Below are 27,399 nucleotides of genomic sequence, written 5' to 3' on the forward strand. Positions count from 1 at the left end.
TTTGGAGAATCATTGCTTCATAGCTGAGAATCAAATGATGCCCCACCAATTTTAGCTTTCAAGATGAATTCATGCAATGGAAACTTCAGCAGAACTATACCACTAATTATCTGGATGGTACTTGGTGTTTAAGCCCCCAAAATAACTTAAGAAATCTTGAATTTGTTGGTTTTAGATAAAAAAAGAAATATGCACATGAGTACCCCTGCAAAATCAGGTTATTAGCTTTATGGACTTCTTTACATTCCTGCAAGTTAACAAAAAGCTTTGACTCTTGTTTTTGTTTAAGCTGTAACTTTCTGTGCCTCTAACAAAATATGTGAAGAAGACTTGCAGGGAACAATAATATGAAGAAGCATGACTTGAGTGTTTAATTTTGGAAAGCAGCTATTTGTACTTGTTCAGATTCTTTTGGAAAAAAAAAATCAGAAGGATTTTGGCTTGTGGATTTAGTAGGTTTGCAAATCAGCTGCACTCACTGTATATGGGGGATTTTTTTAAAAAGTAAATCAGAGATAGGCAGCTCAACAACCATTGATTTCCACAGAAACTGGGAGTTTATCTTCCTATTGTCTCAAAGAAAATCTTCCCTCTTTTATAATAGAAGAAACAGAGCTATGGTGCATTCAAGGAAAACTTGACACTATTCACCTTTGCATGTAGTTTCCAAATACTGAGAAAGGTGTGAGTTTCTTTACTGATAATTATCCCTGGCATCATTAATCTTCATTTATAGAAGTCTTTGCTGATATATTGACATGACAAACTCTAATGACTTTGAAGGACCCCCTGCAATTTCAAAGATCGATAATCTACATTTTAAAAAAATCTTTAATTTCCTATTGACTTGGTCATACTATGCATCAGTTGCACCAACTCTTAAGCCCATCTCTTTTTTCCGAAAGTGGTTGTAAAAGAAAATAAAAAGAAGGAAAGGTCACCAATGTGTGAAAAATTGTTTAATGAGCATTCTGCTCTCCAGTCTTCAACAGGCATATAAACAGCTAACTCTGGCAGGCCATCTCTAGGCTTGTTGCACTCATTTCAGTGGTATGGTACAAGTGAGAAATCCCAAGTCAGCAGCAAGAAAAACAGAAGCTGAGGCAGGACATAGGGAACCAGTTGAGCAACCACAGGGTTACAAACTGGGATTTCAGATCACAGTTTTTCGTTGTCAGGTGCGTGGGTACCAAGTCCATCCTTCTTTCTCTTGAGAAGACTGGTATGAAGACACTTCTGCTCTTTATTTTGGCTGATTATTAAAATTTCATCAGTTTGGACAGAAAGTCCAAGAGCTAAAAGAGATAAGCACTCACAGTGTTTAAAATAGAACACAAAATTGACTTTTTTTTTTGCCACACATGGGATTATGAGTTCTCCTCGTCAGTGACTGGGTGTGCACATACTTATATTCAATTTATCCTGTCTTCTGGAAAGAAACAAGAACTCTGCACTTTTTTTTTTAATTCATTTTGCCTGGAACCCTGATACCATGGTCATGTGTGCTTCACCTGAACACATGCACCTCTGAACCAGCCTGCAGTACCAGATCCATTCGTGCTGCAGTAGCTATATATGATAAGACAAGTGAAGAGTGGAATATCAATCCCCAAGAGGATGTTGACAAGGTTATGAGTCTAAAAACTGATAAAGCTCAAGGATGGCTGATTTTTACCTCAAGAATTCCATAAGGTTATTTTATTATAAGACTGCTCCTGATCCTCCTACTCATTGCTAGCCCTTGGAAAACAAATAAACCTGTGCAAAACATATAGTGCTCACTGACACATTTGGCAGGCAGGCATCAGTTCAGCATCACTGCCTCTTTGCTATTTCTGTCATAGGGAACATGAATTGATTTGATTACTTTTGTACCACAGCCTGTGTTTAAGGTTCTGAGTGATGGACTGGTCCTTTTTAGGAAGAAATATATTGATAGCTGCTTACGAGCATTCCTTTGTAGACAAGAGGCTACTGCAAGACAGAGTTTCTACCCTAAAACTAAAAACTCTCAAAAGTCAGATTTCTTTGAGTTTTTTATGATTGCTAATGTTTTATGTTGATAACACAGCAAGGTGATCTAAATAAATTAAGGGTGTCTTTGAATCTGAGCATAGTTTAATATTCCTAAAAATACAAACCAATAAACTTCATATTAAATTTTAAATGCCTGGAAAAATAAAAAGCTATTTAAAAATATGGCTAATCATGAATGCTTACTTGCCAGAAGGAATTTGCTAAGGAACCAGAAAACATTCCAGGTAGATAAACAAAGTAGTTGAATATTTTTGGGCTTACTAGATGAAAAGGCATGATAATTTATTTTAATTAAAAAAATTTCACTCCAAAGCTGAACCTGTTAATCTGATGCCTATTTTATAGTTAAAACAAACTAAACTCTTTATTGTTTGTGATGCTGCTCCTGCTTGTCTGTGGATTAGATTAGAAGTGTGAGGGAATGTCTCGCTGTTGACAAGTAGAAAATGAGTCTCAGTTTCTCCTTGCAGAGGAGCATCTGTTCTGAATCCCAGTTGAACAAAGGAGCCACTGAACCTCTAATGCTGCTGGTTACATGACCCTCCCTAGATGAGTCTGCCTTTCTCAGCTGCCTTGCCAGGGCAGAAGCAGTGCTGGCACTATTGTTGTGTTGTAGGACATGTCCTGTGCCACACATGTGCCTGGAGTTTGGGGATGCGTATGACTATGAGAAGCAAGAATCCCAGTGGTAGCAGTGGCATGCTTTCAGGTGGTTCTGATGTGTTTATTGACATGAATGGACTTTCAACAATGGTCATCCTCTTCCTTGGTCACCAGATCTCTTTTCCTTTGTTTTGTGAAAATGTTACAAATGAAATGTGCAGGACAGTCAAAGGCTAAGCAATTGTCTGAAGATCTTAAATCTTTGTGGAAGTGAGTTAGAAATGCAGCTTAATTGTAACCATTATCCCCAGCTGTCTTATTTTCTTTGGATAACTCATAATTTCTGTTTGCTCTGGAAGGGCTTTTGAGTCTTATGTCTAGATTCATCACGATTTCTATCAGTAAAATGAACCAAAATGTGTCATATTTAGTATATATGTGGCATATATATATAGTATAAATGTGGCATATATAGTATAACACACATCCTACATGTGTTTGTCTTTGAGCATGTAATATTTTTTATTCTCATAGTAATGAACAAATTTAATCAAATGTCCAGTATGGGCAGTAGTGTACCTGGTTCTGGTGAGCAAGTGGAAGAACTCGTAGTCCTTGTAGACAGACAGAGTGGTGTAAGTTCATTCTTTTGTCTTCTAGCATTCAGCGAGGCTCTTCTAGTAAGTGCAGTGATGCTAACGCTACACTGAATCGGCATGTGACAGGCTTCTGCCTCTGTCTGAACCCTGGGTTGTGCAATTTATTTGTTCTGAGAAGAAATAATAGAGCACTTTGTTAAAAGCTATGGTAATGGCCTGTGTGCTTTGTCACAACACCTTCATGCCTGTTTTATGCGCAAGGGGTGAAATCCACTGGTGAGTTAGGACACCTGTTTAGACAGCTTAATAGGTGATTTATGTGAGATACATGGTTTGAACACTTTGAGCTGAACAGGACACAAAATGCAGATCTCCCAGTGCCGTGAGATGAGCTCTGATATACACGGTAGGCAGCAGCAGTACCCCTTTTTCCTCAGTTTGCAGTTTTTTGAAGTGCCCGTACCATAACATTTGGTGAAGGATCTAACCCCATGGGTAAACTGTATGTGTTCAACATGCACCTTCTGGATGCATGGGCCCATCAAAGGATTTAAGAGTTTTTCTGCATATTCCCATGTTCTTTACTGGAATTAGGTGGGAGAAAACTGTCTAATATTTAGATGAGGGAAGTTGCAGGCATGCAGAGAGATGTGTATGGATGCTTTGGTAGCTACCAGGTGAGGCTGGAAGATGTCAGTGGGGTCTGTCAAAATATTAGATGGAGGCTTCCACTCATCTGTTGTTGATCTGTCAGGCCTGCTTCATCAAGCTCTTTTGTCATATTTGCTAAATGTCTCAGAGATGGCTAATCTTATCCCTTGTGGAAGTTTGTCCCAGGGATAGATTCTCTTAAATGAGAATGCTTTGTGTGTAGCTTTCACTAACTTAATTCTGAAGTAATTAATGTTTAAATATAGAAACAAAGGAAGATGATAGTCATTTTAGCAGACATGGGGAAGAAAGATATTAGTTCTTATATTCTTATCTAACTTGGGCATTAATTGAAAGTTTCAGTTATATCAGGATCAGAACCTGATCCCAAAATTGCCATTTGCTTGAAGATAAAATAGAACAGTCAGTCAAACACTTTCATATCAGTATCTGTCAGTGCAATCTAAAATGTTAATACAATATCTGTTAGAATTCAGTAGATAACATTCCTTGGCCTTCTGCCAGGGTATAAAAGAAAATTATTTTCTCTGATTGCCGAGATGCCAATGGTTCTGATGGTTCACTGGGACAGGGGTGCAGAAATCATGGTGATAGCAGTTATGCCTATTTATTCTCTATACTTCCAGCTCCGTCACAGCAAATGGCTGCCTTCATTTTTGCCCCCTTTCCCATCACCGCCTTGGTGATGAAACTTGGCTGTCATGAAGAGAGAAGTTAGAGGGTCACAATGAGATATCATGCATTTCCTTTTCTACTGATCACTTAAAAATATTTCGCAAGTATTATGATTTATGTTTCACTAAGACAAATGAGAGGGAAGTGCCTAGCTGTTCTTTATTTTGGGCCTCACCTTGTAGTCCTAATGTCAAATTTTTATTACCTTTCCATGAGTGAGTACCTAGGATCTTTTCTTATCTTCCCACCAATGACCCACCAATCGACTGTATTTTAGCCCATTTCTGTTTTGTAAGAGTAAGCTTTCCCTTGCTTTTTTGTTAGGAAAAGATTGTAAGAAGTTTGGACTGTAAAACATTGATAATATGCTTACCCTGCTGTTACTGTTTCCTACCATGAGTAAATGTTGTCATTTCCCTAATACTGGAATAAGACATACTTTTCCAGTTTAACAATCTTTAGAATTATTGCTGTTGATTTGTTGTGTATACTAAGTAATGCATTCTGCTAGATTCCTTTATCCTTCAGGCTGAGAGAGCTGGGATTGTTCAGCCGGGAGAAGAGAAGGCTCTGGGGAGACCTTATTGCAGCCTTTCAGTACTTAAACAGGACCTGTAAGAAAGATGGGGACAGACTTTTTAGCAGGACTTGTTATGACAGGACAAGGGGTAATGGTTTCAAACTAAAGGAAGGAGGGGAGATTCAGTCTAGACATGAGGAAGAAATTTTTTACAATGAGGGTGATAGAACACTGGGCCAGGTTGTCCAGAGAGGTGGCAGATGCCCCATCCCTGGAAACATTCAAGGCCAGGCTGGATGAGGCTCTGAGCAACCTGATCTAGTTGAAGATGTCCCTGCTCATTGCAGGGGCTTGGACTAGGTGACCTTTGCAGATACCTTCCAACTCGAACTATTCCATGATCTTTATACCTAGGAAAACAAAGTGATTACATTTGCATGTCACAGTTTTGACTAAACCCATTAAAAAAACTATGAAAGAAGTTGTTAGCCCCCTAGATAGTTGTCTTATTCAATTAATCTTGGTTTAATAGTACCACTGTCTTGGAACTGTTGATCAGAATTTTCCTTATTGTTTCATAAACTTGTGAAGTGCTCAATTAACGTGGCATATATTATTATATTGTTGTTAGCATTTACAGTTATATTCTGACTTTTTCATTTTCCTATATGTATATCATGTCGTAGATAAGGTCTTATATAGACTTTTCCTTAGTGTAGAAGAGGAAATTAGTGGATGTTAGATGCAGTTGTGATCAGGGGGGAAAAGAAAAGGAAGAGAAGGACTATTTAGTGACCCAGAGACTCCATGAAGCAGGATGCTCTGCCGCAGTGAACTGATGGAGTTGCTGCAGCTGCCTGTGCCCACTGCCCAGCCCCTTCTCCCTTTCTGGAGTAATTTTTGCTCATTGGCTACACTGGCTACACTGTCTTTAAAATACAGTTAGATAGGATAGGAGCTGTAAATGGGGAGATTATTGCAAAATTTTAATAGTAAATATCAGAGTGCATTTACACAAGTAAAACCTTTTGAGGAAATGCTATTCTCTATTTTTATATAAATATTTATTGCTGGTAACAAGAGGCTACTGAGTTACTTCAGAATGTGAATCGTTATGTGCAGGTTTTCAGCCTTGGAATTTGACATGTATTGTAGAAGAGCTCTGTCATCTGATGGCTTTGGAGCTCAGGTGGTAGGATGACCTTGAGTTACATCAGAAGGTCATGACTAGTACAAAGTACAAGCTTTCTTCGGTGGAGAAACCAAGTAAGTTTTTCTCCACTGGTATGACGGCTTTGTTTTTTCCTGTCTTTTTCCTCAGAGAAACGCTCATAACATTTTATTAATGTCTGGGACTATGAAACAAGAATATAATTGAAATGAAAATCTGAATAGTTTCCCTCACAGTATATTTCCTCCAAATTAAACATGTTAAGAATGTGTCATTTTATAGGTCAAATATCACAGCATAATTACAATCTGATCCTTAACATTAGCCAGATATGTAAGATTATTGTAATGGCAGAATTAGGGCCATTTCTATCTCCAAAGTCTAGATCTAGTTTCAGGTATGGAAGTCATATATCCCAGTACAGTTCTAAAGTTTTTCTGCGCTGTTCCTCTGGCTTTCCAACATACAATCCATACAGGTAGTGATGGCTGCCCCATATGTATGCTGGTATCTACCCTTGTAATACTGTTCACAGGATTTCATGTATTCAGGTTGGGAGGTTTGTACCAGGAAAATTGCATCCCATGTGGAGATTATTTCTCTCGTGTTCACGCGATATGTTGATCTAACTTTCATCTGCATTAATTTTCTGCTGCTGATGTCTAAAGACGATGCCCTTCTCTCTTGACACTCTTCACTGAATTTACTCTATAGCAATGTTTAGGGATTGCTCGTACAATGTCATATTTTAGAACAGCTGTTCTTTAGTCATACAAGTGCCAAGGAAATGTTCAGAAACAGTCAGCTATTCTGGGAAATAGCAGGACAAAAATACTTTATGTGCTTTTGGGTAGCAATTTATAAAGTTTCTTCTGGAAACAGAATTTTTACTTTTATTCTTTGGTGGGGGGGGAGGTGAGGGAGATTTACCGTTTTAAGGCTCACTGGGGCAGTCCTCCACTGTAGTAGAGATTTGTAAAAGAGCCTCATCTTTTCAGAAGATGAGGGAATTGATCTGAGCCCAAGCTGCACAAACCAACAGCCCCAAAGCAGAAAAGCCTGTATCTGTATTGTTAGGGAATATGCATGCGTATGCAGGCGGAGATATGAGACTTCGATGAAAGAGAAAAATGCAAGATCATCACTGATGAAAGAGCTTACAGGGACCATTTGAGCGTTTTTAAAATTCTTATCATTTATTTATGGCAGCTTCACAAAACACTAGGAGCTTTTCAAACACAATTGAAAACTCTGGGAATTTTCCACAACATCCAGTGTTAGGCATCTCTCTTAGGTGCTCTGAAACACCTTCAGAGCTCAGTCCTTCCACAAACTGGGAACTCAGTCTTTCAGTGTAGGTGTGAATACTTCTCTGAGTTCATATACCAAAAAGTCTGCAACCTACAGGAAACCTTCTGGAACTTTTGGAAAATCTCTTAGCAGGAGGACTCAGTTTGGATATTATTCTTTTATCTGCCTAATAATTCTTTTCCTGTATCAGGGTGATAACATCCGAATAAAATTGTAAAGGTCTTATTTTATTTCTGCTGTTCAAATGGAGTCTCATGTTGCAGTTCAAAAGCCAACGAAATGTGGTGTGTGACAGATCCATTTATATCTGCATATCATTCTGCAAATGTCATTCTGTTGTGTTAGAAAAGGTTGGGGTGTAAAACCCGGATTTGGCATTTGCTGCATATCTCCATATAGAGCTAAAATATACACAAGGTCATGAAGAATTCTTGAAATTTGCAGAGGGATAATACTGAAATTTTGACCTTCCCATTAAAGTGTGAACCTACCATTTAACTGTGACCAAGAAAGCCCCTTCTCCACACAGACAGGAGCAAAGCCATGCCATACTTACTGGAGAACTGAGGCTGGCTTGGGAGTACAGATGACAAAAAGCAGGAAAATCATAAAAGAGCAGTCTGCTTTGTGCAGTTTTCTTCTGCCAGGCTGAGCAAGAATTCTGTCTGTAGTGATGAGGAGGCTGAGGCAGGAGCTGCCAAGTCTGTCTTGTTCTTTTTTTCCCCATAGATTTGTATAACTCTTGTACTCAAATTGTTCTCTAGTAAATGCAGTAGACTTAGAATTCTCTTTGAAAAATACTTCTGGCTTCAATATCAAGTGTCCTTGAATGACTGAAGCATAAAGCTGAATGTGTGGGTTATTCTGGGTGAATGTGATGCTGCAGAAAGGATATGCCTGAGAAAAGTGTTCTGTCAAGACCAACACAAATCTTGGGTACATTGTGCCATTGTATTTTTAGTTGCAAGTTATTAGAATTTCTGCAGCTGAGTCTGTGCTCCAGGACCATGTGTGAGAGGAGATCTAGGATTTGTAGGAGATGAGGTGAGTTGCTGGGAAGGTCAGAATTGTTCTGGATCCAGAATTTGAAGCCAAAACTATATATGAGTCTGATGAGAGGGGAGCAAGGATGAAGAGTTCAGTCTGTAATTCAGTCTCAGTGAAAAGAATGAATCATAGAAAAGACTGAAATCATAATTGGATTCCTTCAGTGAGCTGGAAGGCTAAGGAAAACCAAAGCTAAGTTTTAAAAAGATGACAGCAGAAAGTATGGCACCAAGGAACGGCAAAATGAATGGATTTTTAAAGTAAAATACTTTTATAAAACTTTACTTGGTTTTGTTATGTTATGTAAATTTACTACTGATAGAAAAAAAAAAGATTACTGGTGCTAAACTTTCATCTAAGATTCACTGGCATGTGTCAGATTAACTGTGGAAATCTTGTGAAATCGAACCCAGAAGGTGTGCTAACTGCAAGACACCGCAGCATGGAAAGTAAATATATTTCCACTGAGTGAATATCGAGAAAATAAGCATCTGGAAGAAATGGGTATTTTGGATTCTTAATTGCATCATTCACCTCAAAACATCTGCTAGAGATATTAAGAGCAAATATAACTGTATCTGAGAGAAGATATACGTTTAAATAAGGAAGGAGGAAAAGTAATATTGTGCCATCTTGTTACATTGCTGCACACTGTGTATATAAAGGCTGTGTAAATTGCTCTTCTCCTTCTCCTTTTGGTTCAAAAACAACTTAGGAGAATAAAAATATAGTTTCCATACCTATGTTTACCTTTTCAGAACATGGGAAAATGAAGACAATCTCATTTATGATAATTAAATAATCCATATTTCTGCCTATTTTGTCCCTCATCATAACTATGTATATGTATATGTATATGTACACTAGAAAGGCAGGTTGCAGAAGACAAAGGACATCCTACAGAGATTATGCCCTGGAAAAATCTAAGAAAAAACCTTATCTTTCATCCTACATAAGCTACTCCTGTTCATAGAAGAGTTTAGATGAACACTAAGGCTTCTTTACTCTTTGCTGTCACACTGGCCTTGGAAACTGCTCTTTGGGGTTTGCAGGAAAGAAGTGCAGTCAACCCCCCTGCCTAATGGGTGGGGAAGAAGATGGGATGGGATGTAAACAGCTAAAAAGTAAGGAATTAGGAGGATTCCCCATTATACCAGTCTTTATCTCAGGCCTCTCTTGACTTTTCAGTTTTTGTCTCTGTCATTAGATGTGCTTTCTGCTCAGCAATTTAGGGACAGTGCATATTTCCCACACTCCTTCTAACACAACATTACTGTCATTATTCTTTCCTGGGTTTACTCTGGAAAACAGCTTGTGTAGAAGAAAACTGAAGAAAAGAGCTTAGCTACCAGAAGGGGGTTAGGTATATTGTACTCCAGAAACCCAAAGTAAAACCTACATTTTAGAGAAAAAGAAAGAATTTTTTAACTGGTGTCATTTTAATTTTCTTTTGAAAAATAAATACCCAAAGGACTACTGCATATTATTGCCTGTAAAAATGCCATATTCTAGAACAGCTGTTCTTTAGTTATAGAAGTAGCCAAAATTGTTCAGAATCAATCAGCTACTTTTGGAAATAGCAAAGCATAAAAATCTTGTAATTATTTTGAACTAATACCTCCATTAACAAATTATCAACATTTTATGTTCATGTTCTAGTTATTTAGAATTTAATTTTTTTTTTCTGCAAGTCAAAGCAAAACTAAATTAGAGTAGTCTGAATGGCATATGGAAATCACACTCTTATTTTTTGCAGTTCATGTGGTTTATTTCATCACAGGTGACATTTTACCCTCATTAATTTTTCATCTTTCTGAAAAAACCAATAGTAAGTACAGGAAATCCTTTTAAAAATAAAGAATCTGTTGAAGCAAATACCTTCCTCAAGTTTAGTTCTTGCTTCTGCTTTCACTTACAATTTATTTTAATGAGCATTTTTTAACCTGGATATACAACAAATCCTGTGAAGAAACCACATTTAAAACTATCATGGTAAACAGTGGTGTAAGGAAAAAAAATAATGTGAAAAGTCCCACTTATTAGACGGATCGTGTCTGCCAGGAAAGCTCTCCTAAAAATCTGTGCTATTGTCCGAACAGATCTGTAGGAGTGATTATAAACTAATTTGCTCTTCTGCTGGGTGCTAGGAATACAAGAGTCTACAATTAAGCAGCATTATGCCCCAGACGAAAAATATGAGAAAATGCCAAATTATGGCTTATCCTAATAGAGTCATTGTAGAAGAGGAGTGTTAAACTATATAATAGCACTCAATTTTTCGTAACAATGATCACTGGGGGTTAACAATTTCAATAGTTTTTAATGAAGTTTTTATGTTTGGCATTTATCTTGTACTTTATTTATTTCATGGAAAAATCTCCTAGGTTCTTGCACAGCAAAAATGAATAATTAAGAAGGAGACAGATGCGGCATGTGAGATTTCTTTTTTACAAACAACCTGCAGAAAAATGTGGAGATGTTATTTTACAGCTATAGAGTGAGATTTATAAGCTTCAGACTATTTCTGTGTTCCTTTATTAAGTGAATTGTTTTCAAGGAGGAAATAAGTCAGTTATGTATTTTAAATCCAATAAGTCTGTCAGAGACCTCTAAGTTTGTTTTGTTTTGTTTTTTTTCTTTGAAAGAGAAAGTTCACTGTTTAATGAGAGCTTTGAAAATCAGTCTAGATCTACTGCTATCATAACTAGTAACATTTTAAAGCTCCTGAAATAATAGCTAGGGGAGTATGGGGAGTATGTTCCTTAAATGTCCTTTTGCTTCTTCCTGTGACTTTAGTGTTATATTTGGATCTGAAAGTCACTCCTCTGCTGAGTCCTGGCAAATGTCTGAGATCTTAGAGATCAACTTTATAGTGGAGGTTAAATCAGTGGATGTATTTTAGCTGGCTTTAGTTCTACACATACATTATCAGTTCTGAGGCAGACATGGTCATACAACATTGACCTTCTGTTAGGCCTGCTTCAGTATTGTGATAATGTCAGATTCTCATGAGGGTAATCTTGCAAAAGAAATTATTATCCAGAGACCAAGTCATGTCTCTGCTGATGTAGCTCTATCCCTTAGGAAGGGATGTAATGTTGCAGACTTAAAATTCTAATATTACCTCCCAGTGGTGCTTCTTTCTCTCGTTCTGCATTGATTACCCAGGGATGTCCAGCCTAGGTTATATGCCAAAGCTGTAGATTTACAACATATGGTGATGTGTCTTTGCTTTTGTAGAGAACACTGGAAACCTCACTTGCTTTATTGTTATAATAATATAATAATATAATAAATGATGATATAAATATCCAGAAAGTGAATAAAAATGTCAAGATGTTAAAGTTTTGCATCCTTCTACTTAAAGACAATTTCTAATATGTCATTAACTGTATGCGTATTTTTGTATGTATAATAAATACCTGATAAAAATAAGCAGGGACAAAACTCCAGCAGGTCTCTCCAGCTTCCAGGTTCAGACACTGCTGAACAGACATTGCTTTTGGGGCTCTGATCCAGTTTGCTCTGATCTGCTGAAATTTGCTTTTTGTTCATTCAGCTGGCAACATATTCTTGTAATATGTGTGTTGCTAGACTCTAGAAATGACTGTATGGGAAAGGAAATGTGGATGAATGTGCCACTCCCTTAAAGAGGTGAGACAGAGGATCATAAATACTTAGCTAGCATCCATATTATGCAATGTATTTGCTAAAGTAAAAATCAAAGTGAAGAGCAGTAACAGCTCACAAATATCAGAGTAGTTGTGTAAGAAATAAAAGGAATTTCACATTGTCCATATTTACTTCTTTGTTGTTGGTCTTGTTCCTTAGAAATTGTATGTGCCCAGCTGTAATATAACTCCTAGACAATGCACCACTTTCACATAAAGAATTAGGTGTTAAAGCAAGGCTGTACCACTGAAGTCAGGAAGAGCTGGCTCACTGCTGCGTCTTCAGTTTCTGATTACCCCATCTTTTTATTTTGTTTTACAATGCTCTGCCAACTATGGCTGCATCTGGAGGATATGTGCTGGGATTATTCTGAAGATTTCTCTGACTTGTGAGCCCTATGAAGATAAAACTCCCGCTAGATTTGTGTATGCGATCAGACAAGGCATCTCATGAATGGCATTTTGTCAAATCCTACCGTGTATCTCCTTGCTGCTCAGCTTTTAAGGTGCTGAATCGAAGGGGAAGGCAATTCTTGTTTTGTGACAGTCTCCTACAAGCTAAAGAAGATTACGCTTGGCTCCCTTCGCAACATATCAGTGCTGTGTACCTGGACAGTTATTTAACACTCATATATTTCTCCTGGTGTGCATTTTAGAACTAAAATAGTAAAAACATTTCATGTGAGTCAGTGTAGATATTCCTAAGGAACCATGGGTGGTTGGTTATTTTCCCATAACGATTTCCTCTAACCTTGAAAAGAGGTATGACCCTATGGATATTTATAAATGGTCACTTGTCTGTTGTCATTTTTGACATGTTAGGCACTGGAAGACAAATACGCTGTACTATGGTTGTATATGGTGTTCAGCTTTCACTTGGGAATTTTGAAAGAGTGTATGCAAACTAGCCCACAGATAATTGCTTCTCAATCTACTTATCTTTCAGTTATTTAACTAAAATTCACTCTTCAAAGTGATCTGGGGGTTGAAGTTTTGAGGTTCTAGTGCTGCCCTCTGTGAGGAAAATCCTACATTAAAATAGCAAAAAAGAGCGAAGAACATGCGGCCGTATAAATGTATACAGCCAGTATATCTATGCTATCATTTTATGTGCAGATGGTTATTTGCCTATACATTAAGTTTTTCCTTGTAAGTTCCTATTAGTAACATTTGAATTAACATTTGACTGTCAGGTGGCCCACCCTCTCCTTTCGCCTCATCAACCTTTCACAGTGGGGAGAAAGATGTGAGAACTGTGCACCCAGTTCAGGCTCTCCCTTTGTCACCAGCAGTCTCTGGCACTGACTCAGTGCCTTGGAGGGTGCCTCATTCCCAGCTGCTGAAGGAGTGCTGCTCTGGCTCTTGTGGGGGAAAGATGGAGCTGGGTGTTGGGTGACACGGCAGAGGAGAAGCTGTGGGAGCTGGACCTGTTCAGGAGTGTGAAGCTTGCCTTGAACAGTGTCCTCTTCACCACTCCTTTCAGTATCAGAGCACTGTAGCCTTCCTTCTGCGCCATGCTACCATGGTTGCTTGGCTGGTCTAGGAGTCTCATGTTCAGTTCAGGAGGCTTGACCAGTCTACAAATAATTTGCTTACATCCTGTTCCAGGTGTGCTCTTTATGGTCCTCGAAAGCTCAAGCCCAAGAGCTGCCCAGTGAGCTCTGCTGCACTCTGCACTTGCATCTCAGCAGGGGTCTAGATACATGAGGTGCCTGGCTTACTTCATGGATGCGCAGTAATGGAAAAGGATCATGAGCTGGCTTGGTACTGCCTCTCACATCCCTGGATGCAGTGTATGAGCTTCTGTAGACATACAGGGTAAAATCCCAAGCATTAAGCCAATTCCTTATTCTCCAACAAAGTCCCTGAATAATTATGAAATTTTTTTCCCTATGTCTTGGTTTTTAGTAGGTTTATCTTGAAAGTGTGAATTACTTCAGATGCATTCATTACCTGTCAGTTTTTACAAAGCAGGCTTCTGGAGTTCTAGGAACTGTGTTATTTTTGCAGCTTCTGACTTTGGATGGAAATGAGAGTGCTGTATGTTTCTTATTGACAGCTTCTATTAATCAGTTCCTTCAGAAAAAAAAGTGCTAGGGAGTCTGCTAGGATCATCTTAAAATATACCTTTTCAGCAAGAAGAGATATCTGAAAGTATTATCTACTGGGAATCCCTGAGCAAAAATATTCTTGATAGCACTGCTCTGAATGGTTCACTTGGCAGTTTCTCCTCTTTTCCTTTGCTTGTTGAAATGTGCTTTCTTTTCCTCTGTCTTGAAGAATGGCCAGCCTCTTCCCAGGCCATCCAGTTTCAATTCATAGACTCTGTCTGGATACTTATTGATTCATCATGTCCGTGACTTAGGGACTTGCTATTTATATGGAATCAGTAATGCAGAGGGAAGGTTATAGCAGGGTAGATCACTCTAAAAGAGGGGATTTCACAGGACTAGACATGTGCCTTCTTAGCAGTTTTTTTCTAAAGGACTGAGTTAAGTTCCTCCCCTGACTCTGCACTTCAAAGAGCTTGCCTGAGGCTCAACAAAAGCAAGCTGAAACTTAAAATGGAGATCTTGCTTTCAGATGATGAACTGTGAGCTGGGGCATCCTACAGAGTTTCTCTTAGCACATGTGGGGGAGTCTGAACCACTGTGGGGAAGTCCTGGAAGGCAGGGGTGGAAAAGGAAGAAGGAAAAAACCAGTTACATAGGTTTTTCTCAGAAAGGAGAGTGTGCATATATGTGCCTGCAGATTGTGGGAGGAATATTTCAAGGTATATTTGATAATTTGGTTTAATTGATGGATTAAGTAAAAATGCATTACAGAGCTGCAAAACAGAACATGATTTAATATAAAAATACATTACAGAATCAAAGAAACTTTAAATTAGTATAGATATACCACTCTATCCAGTCGCAAAAATAGATAAGGCAAAGCGAAACAAAGCTAAGACAAACCCCAAAAGAAAAAAAAAATCGACACACCAACCAAAACTCTATTGGTAAAAAAAAAAATAGCCAATCAGCCAACAAATGAACCAACCAAGAAAGCAAGCAAAAATCTTCATATCTTGGTGAGATTTTAAAATGTGGAATTTCAAAAATGAAATGCTTTTTATATTTAGACAAGTTATTTATGTGATGAAAGTACACACACATATGAATGTGAAAAAGTATTTTCAGACTCTTATGATATATTTCTATTTAAATATCCTTTCTACATGAATGGCTGCACAGGTGTACATAACAGCCTTTCTGTATAGAAAGGGGATATAGAGTGATGCAGTACTCTGAATATTATGTTTGTAAAAATTCTGCACAATGGAAATCTTGAAGTTGGCAGAATTTTTGGAAGTCTACCTTGACCTCACGGAGTGGTTTCTATCAGGTCATTACTAATGTCCCAGAGTTCTTCTGTTATAGTGTGTATTCTAGGTTTGATCAACTTAATAGTTCTTCAGTACAGATATTAAACAAGTGGTGTTCATATTCATCCTCAGAAACAAGTCTTTGTGCTACTTACTTTAGAAGTCATTGCTTTGTCTTTACTCTTCTTTCTTTGGTGGAATTTATTAAAGATTTACTGAACAAATTTGGGTGGCTATTGATTTTCTAACATGAAGAATCTTAGCATGGGGTGAATAAAGGAGTCTAAGCATAATTTTTTAAAAAGAAAAGTGGACTAAAAGACTTTGATGGTGGAATCAATGGTGACATTCAGGTGCTTAAATATGAATTGACCTTATTACTGAGATCTATTACGTAAATAAGTTTCTGCACCTTAATAAACAAATAAATAATTAAATACCTTAACTGTGGAAGGAAGATCACGCATAACCAGCTAGACATGTGCTGAGATGGTTGTAGAGCACAGGCACCCAGCTGCATCCTTCTTTAGGCAAACCATGATTGTCCTTCCCTAGGCTTCAGCTGCCGTCTCCACAGAGGTGCCAGAAGTCCACTGAGGTGCTTGAGCTATTTTCTAATAAGCATGAGAAGCCTGAAATCAGGCTGTTCAAAAGGCTATTGAATTTACCTCTTTGCCTTGTTACACTAATCCTATTTCATAGAGAGTCCCATACACAGCACGTAAAACATTGCTTCAGGTGAGGGTCGTGTGCCAGAGGGTCATTCAAATACATGGAGGTAGAAAACAACTTTTGTAAACAACTTTTTTTTTTTTTTTATTTTATTTTATTTCTTTTTTTTTTTTTTCATCTTCTGATGTGTCCCTGGGAACATGTTAGTCTGTCATCTAGTACAATGTGACCTGAGACCATTTAGGTCAGCTGGAAATAAAAGAAAATTAATAATGAGAGTCATCTAAGGAAACAGGAGAAACCTATTCCCCATAAATTGTGTAACTACAGGCTTCTGAAGCCATGAAACTGAGGAAAAAATGTGGGGTTTTTTTTGTATTCTGTCAGATGCTGAAGGCTGCTCTGAGACATGTGCTACTGCTTCTTGCTGAGTCGAGATATTTGGCAGGAGGCCCACAGAGAGAGTAGGAGAGAATAAAGTCTTTGTGCCAAATGTTCTTTTGAGTGCCTGAGAGCTGGATTGGTCTTTTTTTTTCTCTGTGAAATCATATAATTAGTAATCTCAGACCTCAGCCTGTTAATTTACAAAATGTCTGCACACTTTAATCTATCGTTTGCTTACCATGTTTGATAACAACCTCAGAGATACTGGGGCTCTTGACTTGTATTTATAAACTGTGCCTCGCCCTGGGTGTTTCCCGGCCAGCTCTACACAGGCTTGTCTCATGGATGGTGTCAGCTCGCAGCTGCTAGAGAAGGAAGGCGGAAAGTATCTTGCCTGGAAAAAGCAGTGTCTCCATTTCTGGCCCATAGGGAAGCACGCAGCCGTTGCTCGGCCAACAGGGTGGCCATGGTGCAGCAGTTCCACCCTGGGCACCTGCCACAGGAAGCCCTGAGAGACCTGGTGGGCTCACTGCAGCTGGGGAGCTGAGCTTCTGGTGAGGACTGAGCCAATGTGCACAGGCCTCTGCTTCTCCTCCTTTTACAAGCAGGTAAACATATAAAGAGCTGCAAGATGGTGAATGATCACTGCTCGTGATCTTGTCTCTGAACACTGTGGTTTCGTGAACCTAGCGATCATCTGATTTCAAAACTGAAAGCAGGACCTAGGGACAGTAACACTCTAGGCTGAGAGATGGATCATACGAAGAAGAGGAACTTCAGGCTAACTGAAATTTAGTTGTGTTTTGAGTTCCTGTGCCTTTGGCTAAAAGTTTGGCGTGAATGCATCATTTGTAGCCATTGCCATGAAAAGGCTCTGACTTTTGTGAGAGAGGAGAAAAGCTTATTTGAGTTAGACTGGCTCACTCCTGCCAAAGGACTGATTGAATAAAATTAGCCTTTGTAAGGCCAGGAGGATAAAATCAGATGGCTGCGAGCTCTCCAGGTCCAAGAGATTCTACATGAAACACTCCATCTGCGGTTTTATTTTTGTAAAGATTGTGTGACCAGCTGGGACCGTGCCAGCTTGCTGTGTTATTCCCACAAGTCTTTTTCTCTCTTGGTGGAGATAACCCAATCCTTCCGTCCATTTCAGTGCATAAGTTTTGCTACCAAAATGTCTGAGGCTTGATGTCACAGGATCATTAGTGAGCTCTTCTCAGGGGAATGCTTACATTGTAGTTTTCCTTGATTTTTTTCCAAAAGGGATAAGGTCTTCCCACACAGATGGCTATAACTGGTGTCTGGCAGACAAGCTGATGGATGCGATTTTTCTTTGGCAGTGTGCAGGAAAGTATGCTTGGCAGTGTGACTGTGGCAAACCATTCATTAGCTCGGTTTTTAAAGGCTACCAGAGATGCTGTATGCATAGTGCTCTGCTCACCGTCCTTCACCTAAGTGGACTAACTAGGTTAATTGCATGGCAGAGGCAGCCTGATGAGAGGAGCTTGGCTAATATCTGCAGAATAAACACCTATCAAGAATTACTCTTGTTAATTTGAAATGGTGGTTCTCTCAGGAGAGAAAACACCACATTGAATCCAAGAAGCCTGGGAGGGGCTATTGTTAGCAGGATCTTTTGTCTGTATGCTGCCTACAGGTGGCACTGCAAAAATAATCACTCCAAGCAATCAGCTCTGTTTTTTAACAATTCACCTGAGAACCTGTCCCAAGATGCAAGACACATCAGAGTAAAAGAGAAATGAAAAGCAATGCTGTACTTTAAAGCTGAGCTGATTCCCCGTAGGTGTAAGTAGAGTGTAGTGGGTGATCAGTCTATCAGGACATTTTCAGTGCCGAAGGAGACCAAATAACTTTTACTAGTTATAGCTGAGGTGGAAGGCATGAAAACATTAATGCAGTAAATAAGACTTCAAAGTCCTGTCAATCAGATGTGTTTGTAGGGGTTCAGGAAATATTTGCATGAGGAGCTGTCCGCATCATTGCATTAGCTGAATCAAGCAATGAAAAAATAAAAGGTCTGCATGGCCTCTGGCATGGGATCCACTGCTCTCATCGAACAGGGCAACTCTTCTACTTGACTCACTGCAGTGTTTTGGCATGTGCATCTCTACAGCTATTGATCTGCTGATCTAGCAGGTAACCTGCCTAATACAAGAGAATTATCTTGACAGTCTGTGTACATTTCTTAGAAGCAAAGGGTGAGGGTTAAATGTGATTTTGCCAAATGCTGCCTCTGTCTTCCTTGCTTTTTTTTTTCTTTCTTTCCAAAAGGTTTCTAATGCTTATATCTGTTAGACGTTGGTGAATACAGTAGCTTTACACATGTGAAGCCACTGCAGCTCCTTATCCCCAGGCTCTGCCACTCATGAGGCTGAGTGTATAAGCTCCTTAAACATGTATGGATGAACATATAGACACACAGACTGAAACATGCACAGTACACACAGAACCAACCACATAGATCAATGAAGACAAACCAAAAGGTTTTTCCTGGCACGCACATTAATGCACACAGCAATCATACAGTGGATGGCCCAGTCCTCATCCTTTTCTCTGGCTGATTAGGATTGAAGTCTGCTAGTGGAAGCAGATACATATATATACAAATATACAAAATGGATTGCTCCAATAGCTGGTCTTAGACACTCAACCTGACTGGTAGCTGGTCCCGAGGTGCGCCCATATTACCAGTTGCTTTCAGTTGGATTCATAAGGCCACGAGGTTTGTGATCCCATGCCAGTTGCAGGTAAACAGATCTATCACCAACTTGTCTGGCTTAAATTTCCCTAGCGTTCACACATACAAACTCTGAGAAGAAAGTTCACCCACAAAAAATATAGAAATGGGATTTAATGAGAACATAGAATAGGTTGCAGTGTTTGAGCACAAGGTTCAGCCAGGCGAGTGAACCCATCAGTTCCTGTTTATACTTCTCTGTCTCCTCTTATCCTGTCCCCTTTATTGACTCATGCTTGTTCCTCCCCAGTCTGCCCTGACCCCCTCCCACTCCCTGCACTTGATCCTTCCACTAAACATCCCATGATGAGTCACACATTTCCACAAAATGTCTGATGGCAAATTTTACAGTCTCAAAATTCTGTTCCCCCTTCATTTGATAGCAGGTCCTACACTCCTGTATGCAGTAACTCCCTTTAGTCTGCAAGGCATTCTGGGGAGGCATTTTCTTGTGTTGACTCATCTCAGCGGGTTTGCCACAAGGCCCAGGGGCTGAACACTCCCCACAGGTGCTCCTGGGTCTCCTCTGGACCCTCAGGGTCTCTGGGTTCAGCCAAGGACCGTGCTAAGATGAGGGTTATTTGACACATCCTCAGTTCTAGGTATTTGGAAAAGGAATCATCAAGAGACTTAGAGACCAGCTTCTTGCTACAGGAAATTCTGTCTTTGGAAGTTAAATTGAGTATTTGTTTTATGTTGTAGACTACTTTTGGACTACCTGAATATTTTAAATGTGTGTGGCATCAATGCAGTAGAGAGCTAAATAAGTTTTTAAGTACCCATGTGAAATGTAATGATAATGTAGAATAAGACAGCACAACATTATCATTTTTTTCCTGCTGGTTCTATAGTGCAACCCCATGTGTCATCTGTAAAATAAAGCAGCATGAGTTCCTTTCCTGAGATGGACCACAACTGTGGCATGCCTCATTGTCACCACTGAGGACAGAATAATTACTACTGTGTCTGTAATTGATTTTTCAGTTCACTGGCCAACAAGGAAAAAAAAAGAAAAACACCATTTAAAAAAAAATACAATAAAATGTTTTGCTTTGTTTTGAGATTTTTTTACAATTTAAAAAATCCCTTAAGTTTTTCATAGCAATAAAAATATTGTAAAAAAAAAAAAAAAAAACAACAAAACCAAACAACGTGGAAACAAGTTTTTTGCCCTCCTCTGAAAATGCCTACTTTTAGGTTCAATATGTAACCCAATTTGACTATGTTTCAAAAATAGTTACACTGCTTGGATACTGTGCTTTTATTAAATTAACTATTCAATGGAAAACAAATGACAACTCTAATGATGGTTTAAAACTTGATTTAATAATCTTAATTCATCATGCTTTTCAGTCACATATCTAGACCACATGTACTTGCTAGGCATGCAATCATCAGAATAAATATCTCAGTTGCACATCCAGGTGTTACCTTTATTGAAAATAAAAAAAATAGTTGACATCCTCATCCAAAACCATGGATCAGCCCCAAACCATTTGTTTCAAAGGGTTTGGAATCCGATCTCTAAAGGATGTGTTCAGTAAGGTTCCTGCCCATGTGTATCTACTGGTACTTCTTTGTGAGTCAGTGGCTTGCAAAGGTGATGAGATTATGACTGGTATGGGAGATGCTTTACCTGATGTCTGTGCTGCCAGTTCTTCCTCTGGCCCATGGAGCCGAAATGAAGGGGTGCTTTGTTTTGTGTTTACACAAGCAAACTGAAGTTTGTGTTCCCAAAAATCTTGTCTCCTTTTTTCCCTAATTACACTAATGACTGATAAAATGGAAGATTTTTATCTTTAACAAAAAGCTTCACATTACTTATGTTCTTAGAACACGCAACTACAGCAGTATCACCACCATTGCTGATGGAGTATGAAAAAACCCAATTTAGGTTTTTCCCTACCAGCTGTTAGGTGGATATAACAGAAAATAGTGAAAAATATTGAAATTAATTGAATGAAGGAACTGGACAGTGTATTTCTTGTCATATATCGTTGTCTGACATTTAAACAGAGAAAGCTTAGATGGAGAAGCTGGTTTAACTGTGATTGCATAACATTTTGATTGCTTAGATGCGACAGCTACTGACACTTACTAAACCATTGAAGAAATGCAACAATACTGCATGTGAGTGTTCATTTTTGTATGTAAGAGATTTTGCAAGTTTATTTGTCCTTCCTATCTACAGTGACACACTAAGACAGATATGACATACTGTAATTGCTGAAGTGTAACAGAAAGATAACCTACGTTTGTTTTCCACGTCAATCAGTGTGAGCAAAGCAAATAGACTCTGTGAATGATAAAATCCACTTTTTTTCCTGGTCAGTTAGAAGCAGGACAATGATTTAGAGCCTAATCTGTAAAATGATACATTTTAAATAAATAAAATAAATGAAATAAATAAAATAAATAAACCACTACTTTTATTTATTTTTTTTTTCTGATATCAATACCCACCTCCCATTTGTTGGAATATTGTGGTATAAAATAGTGACTAATAGCTCAGGGAAATGGGTAAAGCAGGTTAATCATCTGCTGAAATATTGTTTTTCTTTGCAGATGGTTATTAAAACAAGTAGTTCCATTATAGTCCTTAATGCAGTTACTCATGTGGATATGGTTTAAATGAATAAAGCTTGCTTTAAAAGACTGGGTCACTATGGTATCTCATATGGGACATCTTCCTGATTATACTCAAGATGACAAAAAAGGCCAAAGTTTTGGTAATGTTAGATGTAATATGGATTAAAACTCATGACTAATAGTAATTTCCATTCCTCTCCTTATTGCTATCTGCTGCTTCTTCTTTCAACTAAAGCTTTGTTCTTGTGAAAAGCTTTAAAAACCACACAGACACAAGCAAACAAATCTTTGCACACTTTACATAGTTTCTCTGACCTCAGAGAAAATACCTGCAATGGAATCAAAGAAGATACATTTACTTCATGTAAGTGCAGAGCTGTGGTTCTTCTAAGCTCGTATAGGATCTGGTTTCTGCAGGAGGAGGTGATCAGGTGTCTGTGGCTGCGTGCTTCTGCTGCTTCTGTGTGGCTGAAACTGCGTCTCACTAGTCTCTGTACCCAGTTGTAGGAACTAAACCAATAGAGAACTAACCCTACAGAAAAAGGGGATATTTTTCTGCCAGTCTAAGTCCCTGGCTTACCGTTGTCACCATCATATGACAGTGTTCATGCAAGCAAGGGATGAAAGTGCAGGAAAAGGGGTAAGGGATCTTCTTTTTCTTCCAGTAGCTCTTAGTCACTAGATTGGTTTAGCTGTGTTACCCAGTTGTGCCAGTGTCTTTCCAGAGAGCATATGGTAGAACATTTTGATTTTTTTTGAACATGAGCCAACAGTGTGCCCTGGCAGCCATGAGGGCAACCGTGTCCTGGGTGCATCAAGCACAGCATTGCCAGCTGGGCGAGGGAGGTGATTGTCCCGCTGTGCTCTGCACTGGTGCGGCCTCACCTGGAGCACTGCCTGTAGTTCTCAGCACCACAGGATAAAAAGGATTTAAAGCTACTGGAGAGTGTCCAGAGGAGGACTATGAAGTTGGTGAAGGGTTTGGAAAGGAAGCCGTATGAGGAGCAGCTAAAGTCACTTGGTTTGTTCAGTCTAGAGAAGAGGAGCATGAGGGGAGACTTCATTGCGGGCTACAGCTTCCTCACAAGGGAAGGAGGAGGAGCGGGCACTGATCTCTTTATGGTGGCCAGTGACAGAACCAAGGGAACGGCAGGAAGATGTGCTAGGGGAGGTTTAGGTTGGACATTAGGAAAAGGTTCTTCACCCAGAGGGTGGTGGAGCACTGGAACAGGCTCCCCAGGGAGGTGTCACAGCCCCAAGCCTGGCTGTTCAAGAAGAGACTGGACAACACCCTCGGACACATGGTGTGATCTGTGGAGTTGTCATATGCAGGGACAGGAGTTGAACTCGATGATCCTTGTGGGTCCCTTCCAGTTCAGGACATTGTATGATTTTTTTTTTCACTGTTTGCACTGCGACAGTGGCAATGATGGGGATCCTGAAGACAGAAACAACTTGTGACTTTACTTCATTGATTCCATGGCAACATGATTTTTTCCTCTTTGTTAATGGCCAGAAGGACCTGTGCAACCTTAAAGAAATAGAAGATTCAAATGGCCAAACAGACAAGTGTCAGAATTGAACATGAATGTTTAAGTGGCAAGGCTAGGAAATGGCTATCATAACAGACAATGTAATCCAGAAGACTTTCCTTGATTTAATGCTACCTTTGTGTATAACGTTGCATCTACAGTGAAGATTTTATATTTATATATGTCAATTGCAAAACAATCTTGAACAGTAACTTCATTCATTTTTATGTTAAATGAGGAATAATAATTACTTAGGTTTAGTTTTTTCAGAGGTATGATTGTGAACACTTAAGTTTTTGATGTACCAATTTCATACTGATTTATGAGATAGCTATTCATGGTTTCACTACATGAAAAATGTTAAAAAAGTGGCAGGTTAATTACAGGGTATACCATTATTGGGTGAAATATGGTTATGTCTGTTTTCCAAGTTATGCTCTCATAATACAGTGTTACATCTTTGGAACATAATATGTACATATGTTAGCATAATCATCAGGAAAAATTCATAATCTGTACACATAGATATCTCTAAGTCTCTTTCTTTAGTCCTTCTTTGTTTGGAATTCAGGAAGGATTACTTGCATTAGCAGAGAAGGCAGCACTGAGTGTTTGCACTGGTTTTGAATAATGAATTTCCGTAGATTCCAGAAATGACATTCAGCTCCTCAAACATTTTCTGCAAAGCAAGCAGAATACTTTGAAGTGTGTGCTAAGAGAAAAAAAGAAATAAAACCAAAATGTGAATCTCCTAAAGTGCTATCCTCCTTTTGTGGAATGGTTCAGTAGCTTAATGAGGTTAATTTGTATTAGGTTGTGGTAAATCCTTTATCAACTGTATAGCGGCTTTCATTTCACATGAATGTGACAGATATGTACTTACTGCACTGGAACTTAATTATTTGATATCATAAGGAGCTGAAATCCCTACATTTCCTCTTAAGAAATATTCATTGCATACTCTAGATGGTAAATAGAAACTAGATAATGGTTGGCCTAGATTTTCAGTGTTTGAAATATCTCTGTATACTTTTCCAGGTTGTTTTGGTTTTACACCTAGAAAATTTCAAAGCAGCTTTGTTAAAGATTCGCAAAATACTATCAATAATATATGACTATGTTTTGTTCTCTCTACTTTTTCACATATCTTTTCACATTTTGAAATGCTTTGCTGTATTGTACGTGAATTTAAGTAATCGTTTCATTTAATTACACTCTTTTCCCATAAAAGTCTTAAAATGCTTGATTTTCTTTCCCTAATTACTACAAACTAAGTCTTTCAAAAGTTTTGTTTCAGTATGAACATTTGCCTCACAGCATTTTAGAACAGCTCTTTGAATTGGCTTCCATTCCAGATGGCTGCTGGTGCACATGGTACTTAATTTTCTCTTAGCAGGTATATTATGGCATTTCTGTAGACCTGATAGAGCTGTGTCAAGCTATTTAATAAGACAATGAGGAGACAACTTTTCAGGATCAGTGATAAACGTTGGAATACAAATAAGAAGTAAAAACTAATATGGTAAAAAAATAGGTGAGACAAAGTTCACGTCCTACCACTAAATTTACTCTAGGCAGTGTCTGGGTTTTTTATAAACCTTTCACAAAATAAAAATAAGTTAATTTGTGTTAAGATGTGTAGGTGTAAGATGTATAATTGCCTCTCAAATATTAATGTAGACTTGGAAAAGCAGCATGTGTTTGTTCTACTACCTGTTATACATTTGAAATATATCCTAGAATATTTTTTATGGTATTCACACAAAAAACCCCACCTTAGAACAGTTTTAATGAGAAAAATGAATGCATTTAAATTGTTTTATTGGCATATATACTAATGAAATTGTTTAGAAAATAATTAATAGTAATTTTTACAGACAGCTGTGCTGGTAGCTGTAAAAATAGTTGTTCATCATCATATATATGAAAATATCAGAGACTGTAAAGTTCAGGTAGATAATATAAATTGCTTTTTTGTGCAGAAAAAGACTTTTTTTTTCTCTGAGATTTCAGATTTATATGTAACATTTCAGTGTATCACAATATGATGGATTATGGCTTAATTGCTCGCATTTTGTTAAATCATTTCAGCTGTAGTACAGCATGATGTGATAGAGTATAATCTAACCTGACATAGTATGATGCAGTGAGTGACGACAAAGATCACAGACTGTTCAGTGGACTTTGTTCTGCTGAAAAATGCATAATTACCTGAAAGAAATGTTTAGTAGTTTATGTTTTCTTGATGTCTAATTGCTGCCTTTGGCATTTGCCTCTAGGTACATTCTTGGGGTCCATAACCTACGTCAAATTTATTTTCTTTTCTCAGCCCTTTTGGGAGCTGATACTGTGCAATAACTACTGAGTGGATCCAGGAATCTGTGTCGGGCTCCTGAAAGCCTATTAGTAGGGCCTCTTCCTCATGGAAGCTCTTGTTTATTGTTTGCTATCAAGGATATAAAGGGTAGCTGAAGGGTTTAGTACACAAGCTTTGCATAGAGCATACAGCAAGTTAAACAGCAGAAGAAATAGAGGGGCTTAGAAGTGCCATTAGAACATATATTGCTTTGTGTAATTCATATTTCTCCCTTTATACAGTTGTAGGTTAATACAAGCTAAAAGTTCAGATTTCTTTCTCCCTTCTGATGTAAATGAACTATCCCCAGAAATATCTGGTCTCGTATCAGTAAGCCCTGGAAGTTCTGCTTAAATAATATTTTCTTAACTCTGGATCCTTTGGTAACTGACTGCTCAACCAGAAAGTTTGGTGGTTCTTCTCTTACCAAATTGGACCTCTCATAGGACTCCAGTAACAGGATTCTGGTGATGAGTTAGAGCAGCATGGGTGGGGGTGATGGGTACTGGATAGGGGATAATAAAGATTGTCCTGTTGCCCCCCATCTTTGAAAAACTTTGACTTCCTGCCTTCCCAGACTTTCATTGCAGTGCCAGACAGAAAGATTTAAGATTTCGTTCCGCACTAGATTTTATTTCTGTTTTTTGTTCGAGGGCTGTCCATCTGTAGAAAGGTTTTGGGGTATCATACAAAAAACTGCATCTGCCATGGACATAAAGTCTGGAGACATAGATTCTGAAAACATATGCATGTACGGGTAATTTAACGTTGATACTCTTCCATTTCAGGTTTCTCCCTTAGCAAAAAGAAAAAAAAAAAGACTTGGTAGAGATACGCAGCTGTTTATGGGAGTCCAGAAATTAATATAATTTCCAGTTTAGTTTTATAATGTTTCTGCTTCTTGCTTCACTGGAAAAGTCCCATATGCAGCCTTCTCCAATTGTTCTTCTTTAGCCAGTGTTTTCTGCCTGAAACATTTACACTACATTTGACAAAGAAATAATATTTACATTCTAATGTTAGTACCATTGTAATACTAGTTTCATACATGGCAGATTGATTGCCTTACAGAGCCAAGTTTAATGCATTTCTAATTAAAACCAACCAACCAACCAAAAACCCAACCCAAACCCAACCATCAAAAACCCAACAAAACAAGACAAACAAAACCAATACAAAGAGTGTGATAGTACCTTGCAATGTTATCAAATTGCTCACCTTCTTATTTTCACAGCTCACCATGTTAAAACTGGGACCTGTGAAGTGGTGGCACTCCACAGATGTTGCAATAAGAACAAGATAGAAGAAAGATCACAGACGGTGAAGTGCTCCTGCTTCCCTGGGCAGGTAGCAGGTACCACCCGAGCAGCTCCTTCTTGTGTTGATGGTGCGACTACTCTATTGTTTCCTTTTGTTGCATGCTCTTAAGGGGTTT

General features: G+C 38.5%; 1 protein-coding gene across 7 annotated transcripts in view; it reads left to right on the forward strand.

Annotated features, from left to right (window-relative positions):
* Positions 1-27,399, forward strand: part of TAFA2 (TAFA chemokine like family member 2) — a 188,002-nt gene that overhangs the window by 134,718 nt on the left and 25,885 nt on the right. For all 7 annotated transcript variants that reach the window (XR_011736708.1, XR_011736705.1, XR_011736707.1 and 4 more), the window contains one exon: positions 27,199-27,351. Coding sequence is in view for 1 of the 7 variants with exons in the window: in XM_065838850.2 (XP_065694922.1) it covers positions 27,199-27,351 (153 nt within the window). In the remaining 6 variants the exon portion in view is untranslated. The remainder of the gene's footprint in view (positions 1-27,198; positions 27,352-27,399) is intronic.

The sequence above is a fragment of the Patagioenas fasciata genome, chromosome 1 (assembly GCF_037038585.1).
Source record: "Patagioenas fasciata isolate bPatFas1 chromosome 1, bPatFas1.hap1, whole genome shotgun sequence".
Lineage (NCBI taxonomy): Eukaryota > Metazoa > Chordata > Aves > Columbiformes > Columbidae > Patagioenas > Patagioenas fasciata.